We start from the raw sequence: 24,182 nt of genomic DNA on the forward strand, positions 1-24,182 counted from the left end.
GAAAAAAAATCTCTACATACCCAACAAATAAGTGGAAATTTTGCCATTGCTTTCTCCTGCCAAAGTGAAAAAAAAAAGCAGCTTTAAGGATACAAAGACATTTTACAGATGTGTGTTATTTCTGTTGGACATTCCAGTCTGACTTTTTTTCCATAGTTCTGAAAGACTTAAGTTAGTGATGTTAGCCTTCCTTTTATTCCTCTCCCAAACCAAGTGCTGCATTTTTCCATGAGCTTCACATGTTTAGCTTCAACATACTCTTTTTTTTTTTACATTAAAAGCTCGTAAGTTTTTTAATTTTAAAAAGCTTTGATCCAAGCCTATTTTTAATGACATGCTAAACACCTAGACCAATTCTTATAAATGCAAACATTAACAACAACAAAAAACATCTCAGCATCCACTCAAAGCTGTAACATAGCAATCTACACCCATCCCCTTCTCAAATTCTTTATAAACAAGTCTCCATTTAAAGCTAAAGAGACAATGAGAAACTAAATTCATCTCACTTGAGATATCTCAATTATTTAATTAAAAATCATCTTTGGACATGCTAATCCTGACTTAGTTTTCAGTCTCAGAAGAAGAAAGTGATTACTAACACAAGCAAATCAACATTCTGCAGCAATATGGTACCTCAAGTGTATTTAGAAACAGGAAGGTATTATTAAAAAAATAAAGAGTTCCCAAGCTCAGACTGAGTATGCAATGGCAGTTGATTATGAAACTCTGCCATCATCATAAACTCACCAAGAGAGATTGCTGAACCAGTACCGAGAACTGTTCTGGTCCACAGGAGCAAGGGGATAACGCTGCTGTTCCCTTCCCCCAGGCCTCCCAGGACAAGGCTTACTGCTCAGGCTGCCAAGGGTCAGAATTCATTTAATGTGGGCCCACACATCCACTCTGGGACTTAACCTTTGTCTTCGGCTGGTGGAAGGTGATAGCTAATGAGATCTGCTTCGGGGTTACAGAAGGGAACATGGGAGGGCAGCGCAGTGTATTAATGCAGCAGGAATAAGAAGGCAAAGAATCCAGGCTGCGTTCCTTCCTCTTCACTGTGCAAGCGTGGCAGCCCCATCTCAGATGACTGTACTGCTTTCTACGCACTGAGCGCTGACTTTATTGGATGGAGGAGAACTGCAAATAAAAATGGTATTTTTTTACAAGTTTTAAAAAAACTTTAACCATTTTTAGCATCTTTACCATTGAAAATGATATTTTTATGGAAAATGGAATTACTACTAAAAATTGCAATAGCCATACCAATGAGGGTCAGCTACATTCAACAAGTGAAGAGCCTCTTATTTCTTCTTGGTACTTCTGCAAGGTGTAACTGAGGCTGTGAGAGCTGCTAGTGTCATAGGTAGTAAAAACTGAGCGTACTTGAAGGATACAGGGTCAAACTCTCTTCTCTGAAAAGACTGACCTCTGGATTTTTTTTTTTTTTTTACAGTCCATTGCTCTAAGGTGGTCTGAGGGATAAATCAATCCATTTTAAAACATTTTCTGGCATTATTTTTCACTCACATGTATTAGCATAATCTAGTTTGATCACAGCTCCAGAAATTTATAGCTCTGAACAATACTTGTAACGCCTTGACTCAAAAAGGATGTTCTTGTCAGCACTTTCCTTGGTTTGCAAGGACAAGGTGAGGACAAAGACTGTTTCCCTGAAACTGTTTTCCTTTCCTGTGATTAAACGCAACGCTACACAGCAAGAATGGAGTAGAAAAGAGCAGATATCTGGCCACACATCATTATACAGCCCTTTCGGGAGGCAGGCAATGACCAAGAGTCACCTCGACGGCCTCAAGCTCTGACTCCGCTTCTCCAGCGGCCGCGGGACTCAAAGCCCACCCGGTCGCACCTTCTGAACAAACACACTGCTAATTACTGCACCTCCAACACATTGCAGAAAAACCCCACAGCCTGCAAACTTGTTACAACTGGAATTATCTTTAGCACAGTAAGCTGAAGTCATTAGTTATTTATTCCCTGGCAGTGTAGGTGGATAATTAGCGCATAATTTGAGGTTTTCTAGGCATGACAGCCTGCTCTGATAGCTGCCCCTAGTCCTGATTAAATCTCTGCCTCAGATCTCACCGCAGCATCTCATGTGAAAAAATTCCAGGCTCTGCCAATATCAGGCTGCTGTCTTGCAGTTTGAAACCATCACAAATGTTTTGGGTTGGGCTTTTTTTTTGAGGAAGAAATTTTTGTTTTTCCTAAAGCTTTGACAAAACGTTGCTTTGCATCCAAAGCACCTGTAAGAACATGGATGCCACTGCAGGGGAATAAAAGGGGTATTACACGAGGCATTAAAATAGCATTATGAAGAGGGACATACACAGGCTTTGGAAAGAAAAATAAATGTATCTGCATGCTATAAAAGGGAATTCAGCGTATGAAGCGCATTAAGACTGCTCTAGCCCACGCACCATGGAGAATACGCAGGAGCCGTTGCAAGGCACCCAGATTTGCTGCCTCCTACGCCACGGGGCCCGGCGCCTCAGGAGAGCGCCCCGGGCTGAGTCACAGCAGCTGCCTCGCCATGGCTGCGCTGGGGCGGGAAGGCCGCGCGGGCCGCCCCCAGCTTCTCCCCGGCGAGCGGCTCCGGCGAGCCCGGCTCCCCACGGCGCGGCTCACCTCAGCGACAGCGGCGGTGCGAGTCTGCCGCACGCCTGAACCAAAGCTCGTTAACGCTGCCGCTTCTGGGGTGTGGGCGGGACTTTCCTTCCAGCCCCGCAGGGGAAACCCTTTTCCCGCTGCCCCGAGGCCTGCGGGGAGCGCTCCCCGCCGCGTGCTGGCCCCGCCCCTCTCTTCCAGAAGCTTCCCGCCGTCCCCCTTAGGCGGCAGCACTGCAGGGAGGGCGCCCGTCCTCCCGTACCGTACCGAGCCGTACCGTACCAAGCCGAGCCCTCCCTCACGGGCACACGGTGGCCAGGCGGCCGGCTGCACCCCGAGCCCGCTAGCGCCGGGGCAGGGCACGGGGGCAGACGGGCTGCGCTCACCCTGCTGCCCACACGGGCGGCCCCTCCGTCGTGAGGAGAAAGCCCTCAGCAGCTGCTTGCTGGAGGCCTGGTTTCTGAGCGTTGTGCTCCCCCGAGCGGGGTTCAAGCTGTGCCCCCTCTGCTTTGAGGGGCACCCCTGTGTTTCAGCCTCGCCCACAGTCCCAGGGCAGGCAGACAGCAGCAGCCAGGTTTAATGAGGTATTGATTTTGCAGATGGCGGCAGTGGTGGCATCGCCGGTTTCTGCCTGCGGCGCCCAGATTTGGTCGCTCGCCGTGAGATCAGCAGATTTTATACGTTGTGCTTGGAAAGGTCACAGCTCTCTGAAGCCTGCAAGCGTATTGTCGTCCGCTTCGTCCCTCGATTCACTAAATGCCAGCTAGCTGAGTGGCCTCTGGCAACAAATTAAAACCAGTGGGATAAAATGGACCGTAATCTCTGATTCACGAAGTGGGGATTCTGTACAGATATTTAAGATTTTTCCACTCCCATAAAATACCCAAGTCCTTACTGATTCTCTCTCCACGCTGCTTCTCTCTTGTTCCCGTTTTGTTCCTCTCTGCCTGAGAGCACAGGAATAAACGACGGCAGAGCCTGGCCTGGGGCTGCCTGGGACCCCGCATTTCCGCCGCCACCCAGGACCCCACATTTCTGTGGCCACCCAGGACCCCGCATTTCTGCAGCTCACCCAGCGTGGGAGCTCCAGTCCCGCGGGCCCTCCCTGGGCGCCAGGACCAGCACCATGAGCACCCCGAGGGGGGCATAACAAGAGGGAGAATCTGACCCTGTTTCATGGTCAAAACAAGAAAGAAAAAAGACGTCCGGCCGCTGCTCATGTTGTTAGGCTCCTGAGGAGATTTCTTCTTTTTTTTTTTTTAAATTCACAGTCCCTTCAGAGTGTTTTTTTGGACACGTCCAGAAGCGGTAGTGGACGGCAGCTCCGTTATTTGTCTGAAAGCTGCTAGGCCTCCCACAGGCCTCGCCTTTTCCTGCCTCACGCCAGGGTTCAGCTGGCGGCAGCCTCCCGGCACAGGCGACGCAGGCTATCTGTCCTCGCCTTCTCTGCCTCCCAGCCGTGCTCATACACGGGCCGAAGAGCCTGCCTTGGGTGCCACCAAGGGACGGAGGGACTTCTGGCAATTACATTACCTAAATCCTGCTGTGGATGTAGATTTGATAAAGGCATCCTTGACAGAGCCTGGCTTTCAGAGTCGTCCAACACCTCAATCCATAGCTATTGCACAGATGTTGAACAGACGTCACCCCCAAACTCCCATCACAAAATATGACTTCTCAGCATCTTAATAAATACATTTCTTTCCTTGGACTGATCCCTTATTACATTTCAGGGGCTAGCTTGCAGAGGACAGGTTCATTTGCTAATACGTGAATCATTATTGCTTTGAGCCTCTGAGCTAGCATTTTTATGAGCACGTTTCAAAATGTATTTGATTGCTGTTAGAAATCATTTTGGTTCACACTCGACAACCAGGCCAACCTAAGCCAATATGCTCCGCCTGGCACTGTGAAAGGATGTTGTGAGAATTTAATTACTAACTGCAAGTTACTGTGCATATGGTGAATTTTAAATGTACTATTTCTTTTATTTTTTTTTGCCTCCAAGATAAAAACACCCAGTTGTTTAACTCCAGCTTATTAAGATTTCTATCTAGCGGTTCTGATAAAATTGTTTCAGATTGTACACCCTACAGAGAACAGCATGCTGCCTTTTCCTATCCATGAGCTGCCTGCAGACCGTAAATGCCATCCAGGCCAAAGTGAGTCCTCTTTGCCCTTCTGTAAGCCTGGGCTACACGTTAGAGATTAGAGCGAATTCATTGCCTTCATGTAAGAAAGCGTTTGGAAAAACATTTGTTTTATGTGATAAGGTACAACAAAACATCACTAGAACAGAACTTCTTAGTTCTGGCAGCAAGAGTCTCACCTTGGGGAGGGAAGGGGGGGGGATGGTGGTGTAGACTGTAAACATCTATTTAAAATAGTTTAAATCCACTCAGTCTTCACTTCTCCTTTTCCACTATTGCGATGGTGCTGATGCTCCTCTGCTGTTTGGCTCCTATACGCTGTTGTGTCATGAAAGCGCCGTGATCTATGTCACACTGATACATGCACACAGAGTAAATCAGAACCTTGTATAGAATCAGGTTTCATCAGCACATTAACAAGAGGAGGAGGATTTTTCAGAATATCTCTTATTAATACATACAGTGCAGCATAAAGCCCATGGAAAATTCAGCCCTTACTTGCTTCTGCTTCTACCCTGTGCTCATACCCAGCATTCTTTCCAATGAATTGACTAAAACGCCTTGGGCCCCGCTCTATGTGTATATTCCCTTGAGCATTTTCCCCTATGGAATATGTGCATCCCACTCCCCGCGGTCCCCCCGCTCACTGTCCCCTCCAGGCAGCTCGGTGATGCAGGCTGGGTTAGGTTTGGGGTTGGGTCGCCCTTGTTGGGAACCTGGCACCGTACTTTTCAGTAGAACCCGACTGCCAGAGCCGCAAAGCAGCAGGATGCCAGCTCCGCCAAGCTCAGCGCGCAGCAGAAACAGGGAGAGTAGGAAGAGAAAGCAGGAGGAGAATTTGAGGTGGGAAAAGGGCCTTTCTCCAGATGGTAAAATAACATACATGGTTACAGTTCAGCTCCTTCCCTCCTTGTCTGGCCATAAAACAGACACCTCGGTGCACAGAGCCTCCTTTAGGACAAGCTTTTTGCACATTCAGCAGCATGGACTGCCTGAGATACATCTCCCTACCTGTAGGAGCTGCATGCTTACAGGGGTGGGAAAATAAACCATTAAAGAGATCTGGAAACCTCCCTCCTTTTGGTGGATTTTTTTCTCTCCTTTGTTTAAATTCCAGTGCTAATCTGCTTTCTTTGTGAAGTTTTTATCTTGAGCGATTCAGATTGGAGGGCTGGATATAAAGAGTGTGATTTGAATTTACTGTAGAACAGAGAAACTGCTGTGGATGGTGAAAAGCAAGACTGGAAATCTGGAGTAATGATGCCAGAAATAGAATCATAAAAACTGATTTAGACCCAGCATCCAAAGAAGCATCTGCTGACTTCCACCTCAAGATAAAGCTGAAGCTGCTCCTGACAAACCCACTCTCCCTAGATGACACTTCTCTTTGGAGGAGCCTTTGAAGGGATTTGATAACGTGCTGCTTGAAGAACGCCACCGAAGCAGAAATGACCGGAGATAAATAGGCTGTGTAAATGTGGCCCAGCACTTCTGGAGGCCACCAAGGTCCCGCTGCGCTCAGTGGTGGGTCTGCGGGGGCACGTTCTCGCCCACCACACGGCATTCAGTTACAGCTCATTTCCCCATAGCTTAACTGTGTCTGCTCAGCGTTAAATCCGACAACCCCACCGAAGCTCATGAGCCACTTTTCCCTGCGTGTCTGAACAAAGGAGAAGCGCGTCTTGTCGTTGCTTCATTCAAGAAACATGGTTTTCACCCCCTGTTTTGTTGCAGACTTCCACTGGTGAACCACTTCAGCCAGGCTTTTTGCCTTGGTGGCTTTAGACCCTGAACTCAAATTTTGGAGAGAAAGGTGGAAGGAAAGAGGGAAAAGAAAAGCGCTTTGCTCTTGGGGCCTCTTTCCCTCCCGACAGAGCCATGAGGGATGAGGAGCCTGACATTCTCCTCGGCTGAGTGTTTGAAACGCGGCAGGATGGATTCAGGCCTCACCTTCCCTGTGCCCTTGGTCAGGTGGAACGCAGGGTACTGCAGGAACAGGCTCATCCGTGTTCCTGACGCATTCAGACACCTAACGGTGGCAGTCACACCGGTACCCCGGCATTTCTGCAGGTACTGTGGCAGCCTGCTGCTAGTTTACTGTTGTGCCTCTCTCTTTCGATTTTAGTTCTCACTATGAAATGCTTGAAGGAACCAGAGTGTGCATTTCAAAACAGAAATTATGAGCACCGGCTTGCTTTCTGTGCTTGCCACTTCAACAGTTCTCCGATTCTCATGCTTGCAAAAGCAAAGCAAATCCCAAAACCTGCATTTTATCTTTTTCCTCGGTGCCGCGAGTTCCCAAGTTTGCCCGATACCTTCTGGTCCTTGTGAGCGCCATAAGCACGTTAGACCTCCAAATTTTCATGAAGCCCTCAGGCCTGGCACAAAGTAACTAATGAGGAGCCTTGTTTTTCTAAGCAGCCAGCATTTTACTACTTGTTTGGGATGAATCCTCTGCTGGTGTACAAAGGAACAATTCTGTGAGACGTGATGAAGCTCTGCACATTTACCTCAGACTAAATTTTTGGCCACATTTAGCAATGCATTTCAAAAGGAAAAGAAAGAAAAAACCACTAGAAGCCCATTGTTTGGCCTTGTGGTCAGGCGAAGAAGTTAAGGAAGTGCTTAAAAAACCTTAGAATTGTAAGGTTTTCAATAGGTTTAATAGTTACACAGAGTCCCCTTCTACTAACCCCAGTGAAGGACTGGTGTAAAGAACAGCCTCATGTCACTCTGGCCTGACGGATAGCAAAAAGGGCCTCTGTAGCCGATTCCGACTTAAGAAAGGAGCTTTGGCTCCAGGATCAAAACATAAAGCAGGCCCCTAAGAGATGAGAGGTGTCCTGACTTTTTTCTGATAAGGCTGAACACAACGCAAATCCCTCGCTGCCCCTCAGGAGCCCGCTGAAGCTTTGAGCTTCAGTTCTGTTCGGAAGGCGGCGGCGGCACGACGCAGTATCCTGGGCCTGGGTATTGTGATAGCTTGAGACTGCGAGGGGAACGCATGGCTTGGACGCGCCAGGATGTATTCCGAGCATTTTAAACAAAAACTCCAACAGAATCATTCAAAATGCACCTTTCCAAGGAACCAGGAAAAACATTTTCAAAACACCTGTGTCACTTGAACAAGCCTACGCTCCGCTCTCAAGAGTGACCCAAAATGACCCACACCATGTAAAAAGAGGAAAAACTGGATCCAAAGTTATTTAGGTTCAGATACACAACAATATGTAACTACTTCCCTTTCGTGAGTCGGACCGCAGCTGATCTGCTTGACTTGCAGTTTGCACCCTTGCTGCAGACTCGCTGCTCCTGACCCTCTGCCCTTGGGCCGGCAGGGCGAGAGCACCCGGCGTTTGTCTGCCCTCGACCTCCTCTCGCAGCGTGAGAGCGGGCAGCCAGCTCGGCACCCCTTTACCCAGAATCGCCCTGAACAGGCCGAGCATCTTCCTAGTTGCTTTTTAATACAAAACCACCAGCCTCGCAATGAAAATAGCAGTTTCTTCAGTTTAAACACATCATTTTGCTGTTTAATTTCCTCCTCCTTGCGGATAGGTGGCACCATTTTCTGCGCAGAATGCCAGCACTTGAACTACACTGAGAATTTCAAGAGATTAGACAGATTTCAGTGTAATAAACTGCAAAAGCAGAAAAAACTTTCCTGAATCCTGATGAAAATCTCTTTATTAAAGCTCAGTTACTCATGCAAAGAACCCAGGCCCTTAGCGCGCGGTGAACTGCTGTACGTCGGTTCATGCTTTCCAGGTGAGACAGCACAGCTCAGTCTCTCATGTTTAACTTCCACTTTTCCAGTTCAAGCAAATCCCGATTTCCCTTGCCCTCCCTTTATCGTCCCATTGCCGTAACTCCGAGTTACGGCACTAAAACACAAGCTTTTCCTCAAGAGCTTTTTCTGCCAGCTGGGCCCCCCCAAGGAGTCACGTTAGTCATTGTCGGCAAGATAAAGGCCGTTAGGACGTTCTGCTTGGCTTTTCTAAAATAAATAATAGACTTAAAAATGGTACACATGGTCTAATGAATGCCACTTTGCCGGCTGCACCTTTACGCCTAAGTTCTGCAAACGACGGGATTATTTTTGTCAGTTAGAAGGCTCCTTGTTCCAGTGCGGGTCATCGACCTTAGAAACACCCCTGAAAAGAAGTTATCCCATTACACTGGGGAAGTGAGACGACAGGAGAAGGTGAGAACGCCCTAAAAGGAAAGTCAGCGAATACGGTGCAGCAGTAACAGTGAGTTTGTGAGAAGAAGAAGAGAGTCCAGAAAAATGTTGTGCTAAATTTGCATGGAAAGGGCTGAGCTTTGTTTGCTGGTGCTTAGGATCACAGTTGGGTTTAGGGACGGAAACAAGTTCTTGGATTTGTTCGCAGGTTAGGACCGCTTCATAAATTCTAGCATAAAGAGGGGTTTTTTTGTTTGTTTGTTTGCTTTTACCTCAACATTACAGACAGGAAAATACCTCAGCCCTTATTTTCTTGTTTTCAATTCCAGATAACCAGCCAGGACGCGAAGGCAAGTCTGACCAAAACGGGTGCTCAGCTACGTTACAGTAACAAGAGGTAGCCAAAAGAAAAGGAAACAAAAAACCCGACCAAGCAACGTAGAGCCTGACAGATCATTATCACTGCTACTTAGTGCTCGGTTACAGGCACATATTCATGATTCGCAGTTGACTCGTGAAGATTTATTGACCAAAAAAAGAAGAGGGGAGGCTGCATTCATGATACACATTCTTCACAGTGAAAAATCCGAGACGCAGGATAACTTCTGCAGTACAAATGTTGTCAGATGCAGAACTGTTGGCAAAATATTTATATGAACCTAATTTTGCTGGATATTATTCACAGAACATTCATTCTAGCAAGCATATGGTACCTCTGAAGGTGACGTTTCTCCTTCCAAGAAATGCTGGCTTGATTATATCAGGAAATTTAAGTCCACAGAGTACCTCGGCTAGCAACAAAGCAGCGCTTCTACGCAGAGGCCTCAGTGTGGATTGACAAAGAAACGCCTTCACCCTAAAAAAGACTGATCCTGGAGATGGAGCTGAATTTGCCAAGAACAGCCATGTCAGGCTGTTCCTTCGGAGGCCGGGTGTCTCGTTGCCCACCTGAAGACTACAGCCAGCCCCGCTTCCTCCGCGTAAAGCAGGGAGCCCCTTACCGGCTGCTCGCCGACTGACGCAGTCCCCATCCTTGCAGGGATCAGGAAGGAGACAGCTTGTGCACCCAGGTCTCACCCAGTTAATTCAGCCGCACCAGGGGCGTGCAAGAGTCAGGAGTAGGGACGCACGTCCCGGTGCGGTCGCGCAGCGGCAAGCCACGGCGGCCCTACGGCCCCCTCCGAGCGGGAGGAGCAGGGCGGGGAGTTCTTTCTCGCAGAATGAAAGAGGGTGTCAGATCCTTTCTCAGATGCTGCCTGCCCTTTGATTACAAACGGCAATCTTTGTGCATACACGCTAACGGGAGAAGCAGCCTACCTGAGATCCAAAATCCAAGTTAAACCCAGCACTGTATGTTTTATACTGCCGAGCAGTTCAAGAACCCGATCTGTTCTCACCCTGCTATCACCCAATCCAATATATGACAGGGAGCATCTGCTTCTGCTTTTATGAAGTTGTTTGCTAGTGCTACAAAAAAAGCATGACGCTCAGTCAGTTCTGAAATGTATTTTAAAAGAGGATGACAGAGGTCAAACTAAGAAGGGCGTTAAAAGAAGAGTTGGCAGCAGTTGTTCACAGTTTTTCACCATAAGAGGACGACAGGGCATCCTGTGGAATGAAAAGCAGCGATACGGACTGGCAGCAATTGTGCTATCTGTTACAAGAGGACGTTGTGACATCCAGAGGCAGAAGTGGATTAGATACAGGCGGGCCCACAGTCGTCACTAAAGCCAATGGCTGGGTTGGTGCGTGGAGCCTCTGGCTTGGGAAGTCCTTACCTTTTCAAATTAGGGGCAGATACCTGATGAAAGGATCATTCTATGTTTTCCCTCTCTCTGATTTCATTCTTGTAAACATCAGTTATTGACCGTTTTCAGTGATGAGATGCTGGGCTGCGGAGACTTCTACCAGAAGTATGACAGCATAGAAGGGAGTTCATAAGCGCTTCGTAGCCCCTTTCTGTTGCCTTTGGGCGGATAAAAGTGACTTTGGAAGCAGAAAAAAGATCAAGTCCAGAGCAATACCATCAGTTGTGCCAGACCAGGTCTATAGATGGTATAAATTACTGTGGTTCCCACAGCTTCCTTGGCTGCAGCACAGCAATGACATTTTATGTCACCTGCAAATCCGGGCTCTCTGATGATACAGGTCAGGTCACAGGGAGCGGAAGATCCGTCCGTCCTTTGTCTTCACTAGGCAATTTGGGAAGTGCAAGCTGTTCTGTTTCGTTGGTTCTTTAGAACAGCAACACCGCGATGAGAGATCCGTTGTGCTCTTACACATCTGAATCACTACAACATAGCTCCAATGCGAAACTCCTGGAAAGAGAACACTTCCATCATCAGCGTCCTGGCCGTGGTTCGACAGCATATTTTTCCCTGTGGTTCAATGATTCCAGGAATGGTGAATGCAAGATCAGAATTTTTTTATGGGGACTCTTTCAATCTATGTTTGAATGCTTCTTGTGGAGCACTTACTACTCCCACGGGACCATGCAGGAACCGAGCTTGTATTGCTGGGCGGACTGGTCCCCGCAAGCGTCACACAAGGATGTCTTTGCCCTGGGATGGCAAGAGGAGCCCTCCCTCAGGACTGCCGGTCGCAATGCAATCGTGATCTGTACTTGTCGGCCTGGTTTGGGATGCGCGCGCTCAGAGGCCAAGTCCCTCGTGAGTGCGTGGCGACGCACCCCCTCCGACGGGCAGAGCCGGTCCCTTCAGAACCGCTCGCGGTCTGCTGCAGAGGGTGTGGTGCTCATCGCGGAAACGGGCGGACTGCCCTTCCGAGCAGATCACGTGCCGTTTAAATGTTCAAATCCTTTTCTAGTTTTCCTTTGCGGGACAACTTTGAACTTTAAATACAAGGTGTCTACATATACAATAATAAAAAATGCAGCTCATGTCAGCAGTAAAATGCATAGTAATTTATTAACTTTTCAAGTGTAAATACAAATTGATTTGATGATGCGCCACATAATGAAAAATCACTTGCAGTCACAACTTGCCTTCCAATTGCTGCGTTATTTTTTTAAATTAAACGTATTACAAAGAGTTTGAAAACTGGGCAATACTTGTTGATGGCCAATAGAAAACTGTAAGCCTATGAAAAGTAATAAGTGCTTCTGTACGTCTTTGAAGAACGTTCTTGATTCAGCAATTCTGTTCTTCAAAATCAGGTTGCCATACAGCGCTTCACTGGGGTATCTGTGAGTCAATACTCTTGGCCAAAGAAAACATTGCTTTTACTTAGGGCAACCCACGAACTCGACACCTTTAGTTACATATCGTTAACGCTTTTGTAATAGAAGTCAATGTAACCACTCCAAGCCCCATTACAACGTACTACAGAGGTCACCATAAATCTCTTGTTCTAATGCCCTCGATGGCTGGTGCATTGTAAAGACGCAGCTAAAGTCTTCCCACGGCATAAGCGTCCCACGTCTTTATAGGGACAAGGTATTTTCAACAGTCATCAGAGTAAAATAGGGAGATTGTTCCGAGAGAACCTGCAGCTAATTCATTACATTTTTTAGAAGATGGAAACACTGCTGTGCTCTGTGCCAAAGTCACTGAGAATTATTAGCCGTATGATTTCAGTGTCTGCTCCCTCAGCTCCCTCGGCAGGCAGACGCCATCTCTGGCAGAACTCACCCAGCGCGTTTGGGTTTCAAAAATATCCTCGGTACCACACAGGCAGCTATAAACGCGCGGTGCGCATACTACGTCACGGTGCCAATTTACGTATTTTCCATGCATTCAGTAATTACAGCTCTCACCTTAGGTCCACTCATGTCACACACACAAAATCAAATTGTATCTGCAAAAATAAGATTTAGAGGTACACACTGGAGTGGTCTCTTGAATAGGTATTCCCAAGGAAACAATACAAAAATCTGTTAAGTTTGGGATTCTTTCCAGAGAGAACATAGTATTAAGTTTACTTTGGTGGCATCCAGATCTAGGGACACGTGAAGACCTGACGATTCCTTGGTTTCCACCCAGCTTGCTAGCTAGTTCCCCTAACTTGCAATACCATCTTTTATCTGTGGCATGACCTCATGCTCGACTTTGATTAGCAGTAAGCAGCAGGCAGTCAAAATAGCAGTCAAAAATGGAACATCATTGCTAGAAACATTTTCAATTAAGTGAATTCTGATGGTTGTTCTTCCTCCCAAAGCCTTTCACGAAAAAACCAAAGGTATCTGTTTTCTAACTGAATAATAATATGCCAAACACCCCCTGAACTCCAACTTCTATTAAGGTTCTTCTTACAGGCCAACTCACTGGGTCCCGAAACAGGCCATAACGTGCTTTAGCATGGCTGTTAACGAACCATTTCAAATGAATACTGGCTACTGAAGGAATTACATGCTGTGTAATTGATCTAAAGAACAGATTAGGACTGGTGCTATTTCATTAAATCTTATTAGCTCTGGCTTAAGTACTTAAAATTGCAGCTGTCCCGTGTCAGACAGATTACACCCCTTGTCACACGGCGAGTGAGGTTTTCATCCACTAGGCCACAGGTTTTAAAAAGGAGAGGCTGATGAAGAGGAACGTAAACGGTTTCCAAAGGACTGCGAAGGCCTGATCTTCAGACGTGCCAAGCCCCGGATTATTCACTGAAGTGAGACAGATAGTTCAATGCTTTCAGAATACGTACGAAGAACTGTTGTTTGTTTCCGTATTTTTGTCTTAAATCATTTCTGTGGAACCACAGTTCAGCTTTTTGGTTGTGGGACATTCCTCATGCCTCGTGGATGAGGACAACATAGATCTTCATGTCATTGCAGTGGAATCCGTTGGGTCCTTCACCACCACCTTTTTTAGCTCTTCTCCGTTGCTGTCCGCCGGCGGTTAGCGTGCCTCAGGAACCACCGAGCCAATAAAGCTAGAGGACAATCCTGGCTGAGCAACAAATGGCTTTAATCAAGCCACGAATAAATTCAGCCTGGAAAATAGTATATAGCTCTCAAAGGAGATACGGCTTTTTTCCCCACAGGACTCAAGCTGATTTTTAGGGATCCTGACATGCTTAGAAAAGTATTTTGTTACTGGTTTGGCCTTTGACAGCAGTGTACTAGCCCTGAGGTTCCTTATCACCTTCTGTTCTTCTGCCTGAGGACCTAGTGTTTAACTCCATAATCCCCTAAATCAAACAAAATAACAACTGAAGATTCTGATCTGAATTTTCTCTACAAGGCATATTTCGCTGTATTAAATACTTTTCATAATATCTGGACTGCTGCACTGTGGGAAACGAGACTGAAAATTTGAAACAACATTAAGCAGGACTTCAGATTATACTAAGGGGTAAAATACTGACAAAAGACCCATAGACTTTGGTTAAAACAGATAATACTCAAGGCTTTCTTAATTATTATTCCTTTTATGAGAGAATATTTAAGACCCTCTCTCTCACATGCGGAGTCACCAGGTTAATGCCACAGCCAAAGCAGTGGTTCAGACGGATAAAGACTGAAGTAAAAAGAAGCCAACAGATGTATTTTTCAAATATAAGAAATTGTTTCAGTAAATCTTGAAAAAAAGACAATCACAGAAAATACCAATTCCACCTTTAAGAGTTATTTGAATTCTTTTATATTATTCCGTAAATCTCAGAGCCATATAACTATCACAAAAATCTGCTTTCCTTCTTATACTGAAAATCTGGTCCTTGCAAGCCTTCTGCAGCCCGTGGCCTCCACGCGCAGCGCTGGCCGGGGCCGACAGCGCTCAGTCAGGCAGAGTGGCCGCATTCCCGTGCATTGTGCCGGGCACTGAAAACGTGCGGTAGCGGAATTCCAAGGAGAACCAGTTCGCCTTCCTTACAGTGGTGTCAGCGAAGGGTTGTCATGCTTGAAATCTTTGCCAGTAAATGCAGATCTGTCTGGGCTTCTCAGCTTCAAAGCTCCTAAACCGTACATGCAACACTCCTTTTAGGATAGTAAATTTAAAACCTGGTATTCCTCCAAATATTCAGTCTTCCTTTTTCATCTACCCAGGATTTGAAAGGCTTAGCTCCCCCATTTCTAACCAAGGATCAAGCATAGATTGGCAATTCAAAACAAGGGGAGGAGGGGAAAAGGCAAAAAGCCCCCCCCAAATGTATTTGCTTCTGTTGAGTACAGTAACTATACTCTAATAGTCAGGCATTTAGTAGTCACACCGATACATAACTACTTTCAACTTCCAGCCATCTTCATATAAACACTTATGAATTGGAAAGCCTACAGACGACGTGAATGACCTGTGACTTTACTCCCCAAAAAGCTCACCTGGTAAAACCGTCTTTCCCTTCTTTTGCCTTCTCACTTCCCTCGGCCAAGTATTTCACGGAGTAAAACTCCATCAGAGTAAACAAAAGAAGAATACAGCTTTCATACAACTTCTCCCTTTTAAATTGTAACTGGAGAGAAGATGAAAAGTGACTTACAAATAGCTCCTGTACCAAGCGTTCAACACCTGCTCCAGAGATGGTAGCTGTGCTTTTAAATTGCCTTACAGGTTAACAGGAGGTTAAATGCAGGGCAACTCTTCCCAATCTATATTTAGCCTGAAGCTTCCTACCTGTCTAAGACCAGCAGGAAGGCTTGAACACTGCACTGGTCCATGACTTTTTACTGTATCGCTTGCTTCATTAAAGGTGCTACCTCTCCCTGCAGGTCTTACGACATTGTTCAAGAGGTCGTGTTCAACGAACCATAAACATGGAATTTTAAGCATTGTTATATTTAGAATCTCACCCAGAATTATTCTTTTGTATATGTTCATGCATAACCTGATCCACGTGACAGAAACAAAGATCAGCTATTAGCCACAAGTGAACTCCGGGAGGATTGGCTTTGTATTACATCTTGCACACTCTGTTTCAAAAATAAAATTGGGGCAAAAATATAGTGATATGGTCTCTGGATACCACCCAAGAGCTGACAAGTTAAAAGTAAATATTTTATTACATATCATGCCCTTGAAAAATTGACTTTGTTTCCATTTTATTTTGTTCAGCATGCCTTGAAATAGGAATGGCAAAAGCTCTTCAAGAAACAGATCACCAAGATTCATGGTACCGCAGTGGCTGCAATGACCTATTTTCCCAGCTCAGTAAAACAAAACAAAACTTTTTTTTTTTTTTTTTAAATTACTATAAAATACTAAACAGTGAAGTTAACAGATACCGTCTCTGTCTCTCCTTCAGAATGACTGAGTCTTCTGCAATGAAAAGCCGTCTGCCACGGACCCACACCCGAAGCCGGCTGACGTTGACAGCGGTCATCAGCTCTGGCAGCCTTTTGGATACGGCCGTGTCATTGCTCTGGCTGCCTGTGCACAGATACTGCATGAACCACTGGATACGTTATTCAGTTCAGGCTCACAAAGATGCTGTCAACAGGTCAACTACAGTAAAATATTTATATTTCAGAGTAACAGTACTTCTGTATGCTGCCTAGTTCTTTCTCGCTCTAATTTGCCCTCTTATCACTAGGTTTTTGTTTGTTTCTCAAATACTGAGAAGACTTGGTTGGTTTGTTCAGGAGATTTGTCTCGACAGCGCTCACAAAGCGTACTTGCTCACAGTTGACATTTTCACAGGATGGGTAACAAAATGGAAGATTCAAGTTGTTAAATTCCACAGACGGCACCTAACTCAGTCAACTCATTTTCAGGAGTAACGAGTATCCAGCTTCCAGGCAGGTTCTGGAACAGCACAACAGTGCACCTGCAGGTACGGCACTGCAGGACGGCAGCCTTGCACTTACGCACCCAGGGCGTGCGGGCCAGCCAAGACCTCTAGAACTTCATCCATCTACTAGGACCTTTACTGCCTCGAAAGAGTTAAATACGCAAGTGCTAGATTGTGACGCCTTTACAGTCAAGAAATGCAAAATGTGGCAATATAATGGAGCATGTGGCTATTTTACCTATTCAACATTTACCTGTGTCTAACTAGAAGAGGTCTCCAAAATGCTGCTTTTTAGCAGCTTGAAGGTTGAGAACCAGCTGTAAACATTTGCGGAACAGTCTCTTTCTAGAAACAGAGACTCCTAAACAATCAACCTTGAAATTTATCATCTATTACATTATATTTCCAGTGTTATTTACAGATCTTTAGTACAATGAACCAGACATGCTGAAAAGGTGGGATTTTTCCAGTCCCCTTTTATATGAAGTACAATAAAAAGGCACATGATTATTCACCATAGGAGTTGTGCACCAGTCAATAACTTAAAGCTAAAAAGCTACCCATCAGAGAACTCTTTGTGAGGCAGTATTGAGATCTCGCCTTTCAACTCATCACAGAAACATCCGTCTATTAATTCCTCTAGGAGAGCCTGAGGAACCTACTTTTCTGCTGTGTTCTGATCTTCACAAGATTTCCAAATCAACAGAAAACTCTTGTTAAGCTTCCCAGGTCATCTACTGGAGCAAGGAAAAGTCAAACAGGGCATGTACGTGTCTGCTTTTCTTTTTCTCATTCTTCTTTTTTGCCTTTGAACACCCAACTGTGGAGGACTCTTGAAAGCCAAGTCCTGTTCAAACTAGTTTGCTTTAAGACAAATGCCTTGCAAGATATGGCACACTGAGCGATGGACAACGGCAGGAGAGGCAGCGTCTCAGCCCCAGCAGTCAATGGCGGCCATGTTTTATCCAGTTTCTAATCATCCATTTTTGCCCCGAGCACCTTTGTACGACTAATCTGAGCCCAAAATTTGCATCCTTTGACATTTCCACTTCTAGGCAACGGCCAGTGTCTCTGCTGATGATTGGACCATTCTGAGAAAAGAAAAGAAAAGGAAAAAAGGAAAAGAAGGATTAAAAGAAGGAATAGAAAAGGTGAAGAGACTAGAAGAAAAATAGTGCTACATCTATAAATTCCTAGACAGCACTATAAAATGCCTGGAAAGTTCTGTATATCAAATGATGAAAGTCCCTAGAAAGTGCTAGAAATTCCTAGAGAAGCTAGATAATCCATACAAAGTGCCAAAACAATTTCTTGATAATTCTAGATTTAGGAATTGCTAGAAAATTCCCCAGAAATCACTAGAAAATCTCTAAAAAGCACTGGAGAATCCTTACAGACCCCAAGATATGGGAAATCCCAGAAACTTCAAGAATGCTTTTGAAAGCCCTAAAAATTATTTGAAAGCTCTGGATCTAAAAATTCCTAGAAAGATGCTAGAAAAATCCTAGAAAGGTTCTAGAAACAAAAATTCCTAGACACTCAGAAAAAAGTACAAGTATGTGCTTGACAATCACTACAGAAACTGAGCGTATTCCAAGAAAGGATAACTAAAAATTCCTAGAAAGCATACCCCCAAATTCCTAGTAATAATATAAGAAAATTCCTGGGTAGCACGTGACCGACCGACAGAAAACATATCTGACTATTTCTAGAAGGCATAAGGGAGAATCCCTAGAACGGTCCTTTAAAGACCTCCGTGGTTTTCATTAAATATCCTCGAGAGCAGCATTCCTCTCCAGTTTATCTCTGCAGGGCTTCTTGAGCTCTTCCCTACCTGTGTGAAATCCCAGAACCTCTGCGCGGGCCTCAGGACATCTTCGCACTTCTTTAGGGTCGGCGTCCTGCCCTTCCCGTCGTCAACGAGGCATTTGGAGTCGGGCAGAAAGGCGGTGGAGCCCAGCGGCCCCAGCTGCAGGACGCCTTCTGAGCTGTAGCGGACGAGCTGGGGAAGAACAGAAAGGGAGGACGTCAAGCGCAGGCGCCGGGAGCCCAGCGCGGGGACGCGAGGCCAAGCCACAGCTGCCCTCCCTGCCGGCCTCTGCCCTGGCCCTGCCGCCTGCTGGGGCCTCCCCGGCCTGGCGCACGCTGCTCAAGGGCAAAGTTGGGAAACTTGTTTTACCAACACAGGGTCTCTGGTAGGGCACGATATTCCCTTCTTTCACACCTCTGCTCCCCACCATTCCCTACCCACTATTGCACTGCGAAAAGGGCAATCAAGAAAGTGAAGTAATCAATATGTAAATCATACCCACTCAGCAGGAGCTGATTTAACGAGGACACAGTGTCTATTTGCCATGCAGTTTGTTCTTAAGAGCTCTGTTAGAGGCTATTGATAGCAACAAGTGTAATTAGTTTTTGTAAATAAATGTTACTGAAAAAATCCAATCATGCACCTAGTATCCAAAAATATGAGAGGAAAAAAGAAATCATGAGGGAAATAGCAGCAAATTTGCTAACATATGCTTCAGGCCTACATAATAAAGAATCACACTCCGATATTTCAGTTGTGTGTGAGGCTTAACTGTTCTGCAATTTAGTGTTGTGGTAAACGCTACCGGCTGTAATTAGAGGCTTCAGGTGAGGGCCATTTATTATTTTAGAGTTGTTTTTTTTTTTAATAAAGAAAACTTAAGCAGGCACAATCATTCATGTTAATTTTTACAGGAGTGTAACTTTTTTTTTTTAACCTTTCTTCTATTTTAAGTGGTGATTTCACTTGCCTCAAGTCATTCACAGTAAAATGGCCTTCAAGGAAAAAAAATCCCTATGTAGAAGGTGAGGTAAAAAAAATTGGTCTCTTGTAATCTCAGTGTGCCAGAATATATTTTATTACATTAATATTGGACCAAGAGAAAATATTTAAAGACATACTATCTGTAGATGGCTTTTGTAGCTTAGGACTAATTGTCACGATACAGATATGTGATGAAGGGAACTGTTTTGCTGTGCCTAGAGCAGCCTTTGTCTGTAAGCAGCGGGCGGCTGCCCCTTTGCCTTCTCCCGCTGCTACGCCTTGGATCAGGGCGACGCCGCTCCTCCGAGCTCGCCGGGACGGCACAGCCCCGGCGCAGCACGCGTGGGGAGGGACGAGGCCAGCGCAGAGCCCCCGGGCTCCTGGGACAGCAGGCGGCGGACAGAAGCTCACATCTCAAGGCACTGCAAGAAAAAAAAAAAGCTTTTCCTAGGGACACACTGGGGACCTTGAAAAGTTTCTTTCAACCCAAGAAGCCCCTGAAAACTGCTGGATGGCAGCAGGCATGAGGAACACAGTCTTGATGAAGGAAGGTTGGTTTCAAACTCTTTATTCTGCCTCCTCCAGATCTGATTTTTCTCTACTGCAATTTGTTTCAATCTGTATTCTAATAAAGCTTCAAAGCCTTAAGGGTGGTTTTAGGATGCTCATTTAGAGGGAAGAGGGGCTCTGTCAGCTCACTCTGTATCACATTGCACCGAGATAACTCTGATAGCGACGGAATCCTCATTTATAAGTTGCAAAAATTAATAAGTAATCTCCTTAATTACTGCTACTTCCTAGATAGTTGAGGGAGAGCCTACTGAGGGAGATTTCAAAGCACATTAAAGTGAAAATGCACAATGTTAATTTGGCAGCAGGCCAATACATCAAATCGACGTATCTACTTCTCACGTCCTCTGTGTTTAAATCCAGAGTCATTACACCAGCATAATATTTTGCCCCTCTTGCCCTAGAAGTAAAGGGCAGCACCCAGGTGCCAGCAGCCTGCAGAATGGAGCCAGCGACACGGCTGGTATGCCGTGCCGCAGGACGCTGCAGGGCGAAGATGTTAGCCCCCGAAGAAACGCAATTATCGCCCAGGACAGTCACTGCCTGCCTGGTCTCATTGCTGTTATGTGCTGAAATTACTTAACGAGAAAGGGAAGGAAGGTCAGAAGTGCCTGCCTTTATTGGATGCTACTGACCAGTGCGGGAGATACCATTAGCAGTCAATCAAAAAACCTCGAATTAGAGTCTAGCTTTCTGCTGCCATCCTTATTAACCTCGGAAGAATCACGCTGTGAATAATCATATCTTGCTGGTGGTAAAAAGAGCATGGTCCGCTTGCTCCCAGACCAGATTCCCTTTGACAAACTGTGTTCATCTTCCCACCTGCCACTTCTGTTCAGAGCAACCAGGCGAAGGGCAGAGTTAGAGCAGAGCCTGCATCGGAGAGAGCAGGGGGATAACCGCACGGGGATTCTCCTTGGTCTGGACACTGTCACTGCCGAGGCGCTGGCTATACGCACTAAATCAAGACACTTCTTTTTTTTGGCCTTTCACTGTAAGGGTATGGGGGACATATGTAAAGGAAGCTCAAGCAAGCAAAGTGATTCAAAATATGAATGGACTGCCAGCTCAGACAAATTAACTTCCTTTTTTCCCATATAAAGGAGGGGGAAAAAACTTTTTTTTTTTTTTTAAAGTAAATCCTGGCTGTGTATTTCACACTTCCCATCTCTAATGGGTACTCAGCAGAGTTCAAATGAACTGCAGGCAGGGCTGAAACACTGACTGGGAAATGGGTTCGTCTTGCAGTCTCATTATACCTCTCCAGGTCCCCAAATACCGCCTAGCAACCCCGTTGGCTTTGCCTTGTCTGGAGAATCAGAGCCACTGTTTATAGCGGGCTACCTCCTCTGTAGTATAGGACCAATTTTCCCTGTGGTTTAAAATGAGCAGCATTTTCTGTACTGATATTAAAATGGTCTAAAGTATTATTTGCCTTTAGAATCTCAGTAGCCAGAATTGCATGTGCTCTGCATCGCAGCAGCCACGTGCTTGGGAAAGACTTTGTTACGCGGCAGCCTGTCAAGCAGAAACTACCGTCTCTGCTTAGGCCTTAGACGTGGAAGAGACACTGACTCTACTGAACTATCCCCGATATTGAAAGTGGCAGTTGTGTGACAGCTCAACAGAATCGGAGATGGCTCGGTGCAGGAAACCGCGATCTATACAATGACAAGACAAACAGGGGCTGATAATTATAATTTTCCTGAATCTGTACTTTCTGCCAAGAGTTCCAACAGTCATAAAAACTTAGGCTCATCCTAAAATAAAATAAAATTCTAAAAAAGCCACCCGCAAAATTATCTCAGTTTAGACCACATTATGTAGTAAAGTTTTAGTGCCTGCTTCTGCGAAATCAGACCAGAAATTAACGTTCAAGAAACTACTATATGATTAATAACATCTCCCTCCAAAGACTTCATATCATAAATTTCTAGAGACAACATAAACTGTGAAAATAAAATAAGCATTAAAGTTGCTTATTACTGCAGACTAGAAAGCAGGAACTGGGATACGGAGTCAACGGAACGGTGAAAAGGACACCTGCCGTGTTCAGACACGATCCTCAGTACCACCACCACCACATGGAGACAGAAATAACCTCCGCATTTGCATTAGAGCTGCGGGCACGATACCTCACGCCAAATCCATTCCCAGTGCCAACCAGCCAAAATCAAATGATGAAGCCCCCTTGATTAAGCGATATTCAATCCCATTCATAAAAAAAAAAAGTCTGTGCAAGTCCTGATGGTTGAGAGCCTCACGTATCCACGTACTCCCATTGCAAGCTGCAGAACAGAAACAGTTTTATACATCACGGGAGGATGGACCTTTGCTCGGTTGTCTCTTCTATCGAGGAGAGCTGAAGGATCCACATAAACGACATTGATGCTAAGTGCTCTATTAAATACGCCAAGATCTAATCCTGATACTATCTGCTGTACCTATGATAACATAGGATACTTTTCCCTTTAACATTCAGAAATCTGCACAGAATGGAAGAGATGTCAAAGGTTGTTCATCAAAGCCACCGTATCTGATTCAAAACCAGTGAGCAGTGCTGCCTATGGAAGGTGATCCTCCAGGAGCACCAATGTGATAAGTAAATGCCAGCTTTTAATTGAAGGATTTGACTTCAGAAAATCCATTCCTGCTGACTTCCACTCAAGTGAAAAAAAGCACAAAATAACAACAGGCAGTGGTTTGGAGGAACCAGTTACACGGGTAGGTCCCGTAGCTTTCCACGCTAAATTTAACCCCTCCCTTTCGCTCTTGTTCTCCAAGCAAAAGGAAATCTTCAATGATCCTTCAGCCCTGCAGGTTAAGGGGAGCTGCAAGCTGACACAGAAATTGAAACAGCGAGCTATACAGGAGTGCGAAATACCTTAAATCTCCAGAATACTTGTCATCGTAAGATAAAGAGACCACAAAAGAAAGTTGTTTGTTACAGAACCTCACCTGCCACATCCTGCAAGTTAAGAAACTACCTTTGCATCCACCCTGCTCCGAGCGATCAGACCTGCTACCCAGCGTGCAACTTGAAAGCCATAGCTCTACCAAGCAAAATGTGAAATACCTGCCCTCAAGCAACAGTTTGAGTAAAGCCTTTCATCTCCTCTTACTCCATCTGTTTGCAGAGCTGCGAGCTCCAGGAATCCGAACGTCGAGATCGCCCTTCTTTCTGCTTGATCTCAGTGCCGAGGGAGTTCTCGCTTTCACAGCTGCGGTGCCTCCTCCTTCTCTTGGTGTGAAAGGGGCAGAGAGGCGGGCGGAGAAGGAGGCTGTTCGCCGGGGCCCTTCTATCCCAGGATGCCATTTTATTAACTTCTCCTCTGCTTTCACGTACCGTATAATCAGCTCCACATCACAGTGGTCAAGACAGGCTCTGAGACAGTGAGTATTTCCACTGAGGCTGTACAAGTGCTCTCAGATGGTTCAAAACCTGCATGTCCTATAACCATCCTAAGAAGCTTCCAGAACAACAGATTCCACTTTTGGGGGGTTGTGTCATCTGTCCCCCCCTCCTTTTTCTTCTTCTATTTGTTTTACCACAACGGGGTATTAGCAGTGCTGTAGAACCAAGGGGCTTTACAGGTGATTGTACAAGACAAGCCACATGCAGAGGCAAGGGAGTTCAAGACCCCCAATATATTGCTTTGTTTCTGAATTTTCTCTAGCCCTACTGCTCTCCCAGCAGTATTTGCAAAGCATCTTTCCTGAAAGGGATTAGATTCAAACTGCAGATCTAATGAACGCATAAAAAAAAAAAATGACACTACTTTTCTGTAAAGTCAGTTTTGAAATCAACTTTGATGCAAAACCTCATCTGGATATTCCTAACTGTTAGCTTACACTGACTTAGCTCGAGTCAAATTAATTAAGCTAAATTGGTGTAAGCTCAGGCTAAATGCATTCCAGAGCATCCATAAAAGATCTTGTCCCTGTTTGAATAAAGAAATTTCAAAGCTAATGTCATTGAAAACGTGATTTATCATGGTAAAAATTGATCTTGAAAATACACCTAGGGAGAGGCATTTTGTTGATGGAGCAGTAGCTGTGGAGTGGTTTTATTTTTCACTGGTAATGCAGGACAACACCATTCAGAGGTGTGCAATGTGCAAGGGAAATAGAAGGGTAAGGAGTAGAAGAAAAGAACATTTTATCACAGATGAACAGT

At 45.4% G+C, this 24,182-nt stretch overlaps 1 protein-coding gene and 1 long non-coding RNA gene across 9 annotated transcripts in view; both read right to left on the reverse strand.

Annotated features, from left to right (window-relative positions):
* Window positions 1–2,792, reverse strand: part of LOC148056087 (uncharacterized) — a 102,576-nt gene extending 99,784 nt beyond the window's left edge. For 3 of the 4 annotated variants that reach the window (XR_015704125.1, XR_015704126.1, XR_015704123.1), the window contains exons 1-3: window positions 2,442–2,792; window positions 751–1,140; window positions 21–56 (exon numbers count right to left, since the gene is read on the reverse strand). This is a non-coding gene — a long non-coding RNA (uncharacterized LOC148056087). The remainder of the gene's footprint in view (window positions 1–20; window positions 57–750; window positions 1,141–2,441) is intronic. The other variant, XR_015704124.1, reaches the window with a different exon arrangement.
* Window positions 2,793–11,859: 9,067 nt separating this feature from the next.
* Window positions 11,860–24,182, reverse strand: part of GALNT9 (polypeptide N-acetylgalactosaminyltransferase 9) — a 313,952-nt gene continuing 301,629 nt past the window's right edge. For all 5 annotated transcript variants that reach the window (XM_087754687.1, XM_087754685.1, XM_087754686.1 and 2 more), the window contains 2 exons: window positions 18,476–18,643; window positions 11,860–17,732 (listed from right to left, as the gene is read on the reverse strand). In XM_087754687.1, the coding sequence (XP_087610813.1) occupies window positions 17,586–17,732; window positions 18,476–18,643 (315 nt within the window). In that variant the 3' untranslated portion in view covers window positions 11,860–17,585. The remainder of the gene's footprint in view (window positions 17,733–18,475; window positions 18,644–24,182) is intronic.

This window comes from Nipponia nippon, unplaced genomic scaffold, assembly GCF_047370975.1.
Source record: "Nipponia nippon isolate SJK-2023a ecotype South Korea unplaced genomic scaffold, ASM4737097v1 scaffold_18, whole genome shotgun sequence".
Taxonomy (NCBI): Eukaryota; Metazoa; Chordata; class Aves; order Pelecaniformes; family Threskiornithidae; genus Nipponia; species Nipponia nippon.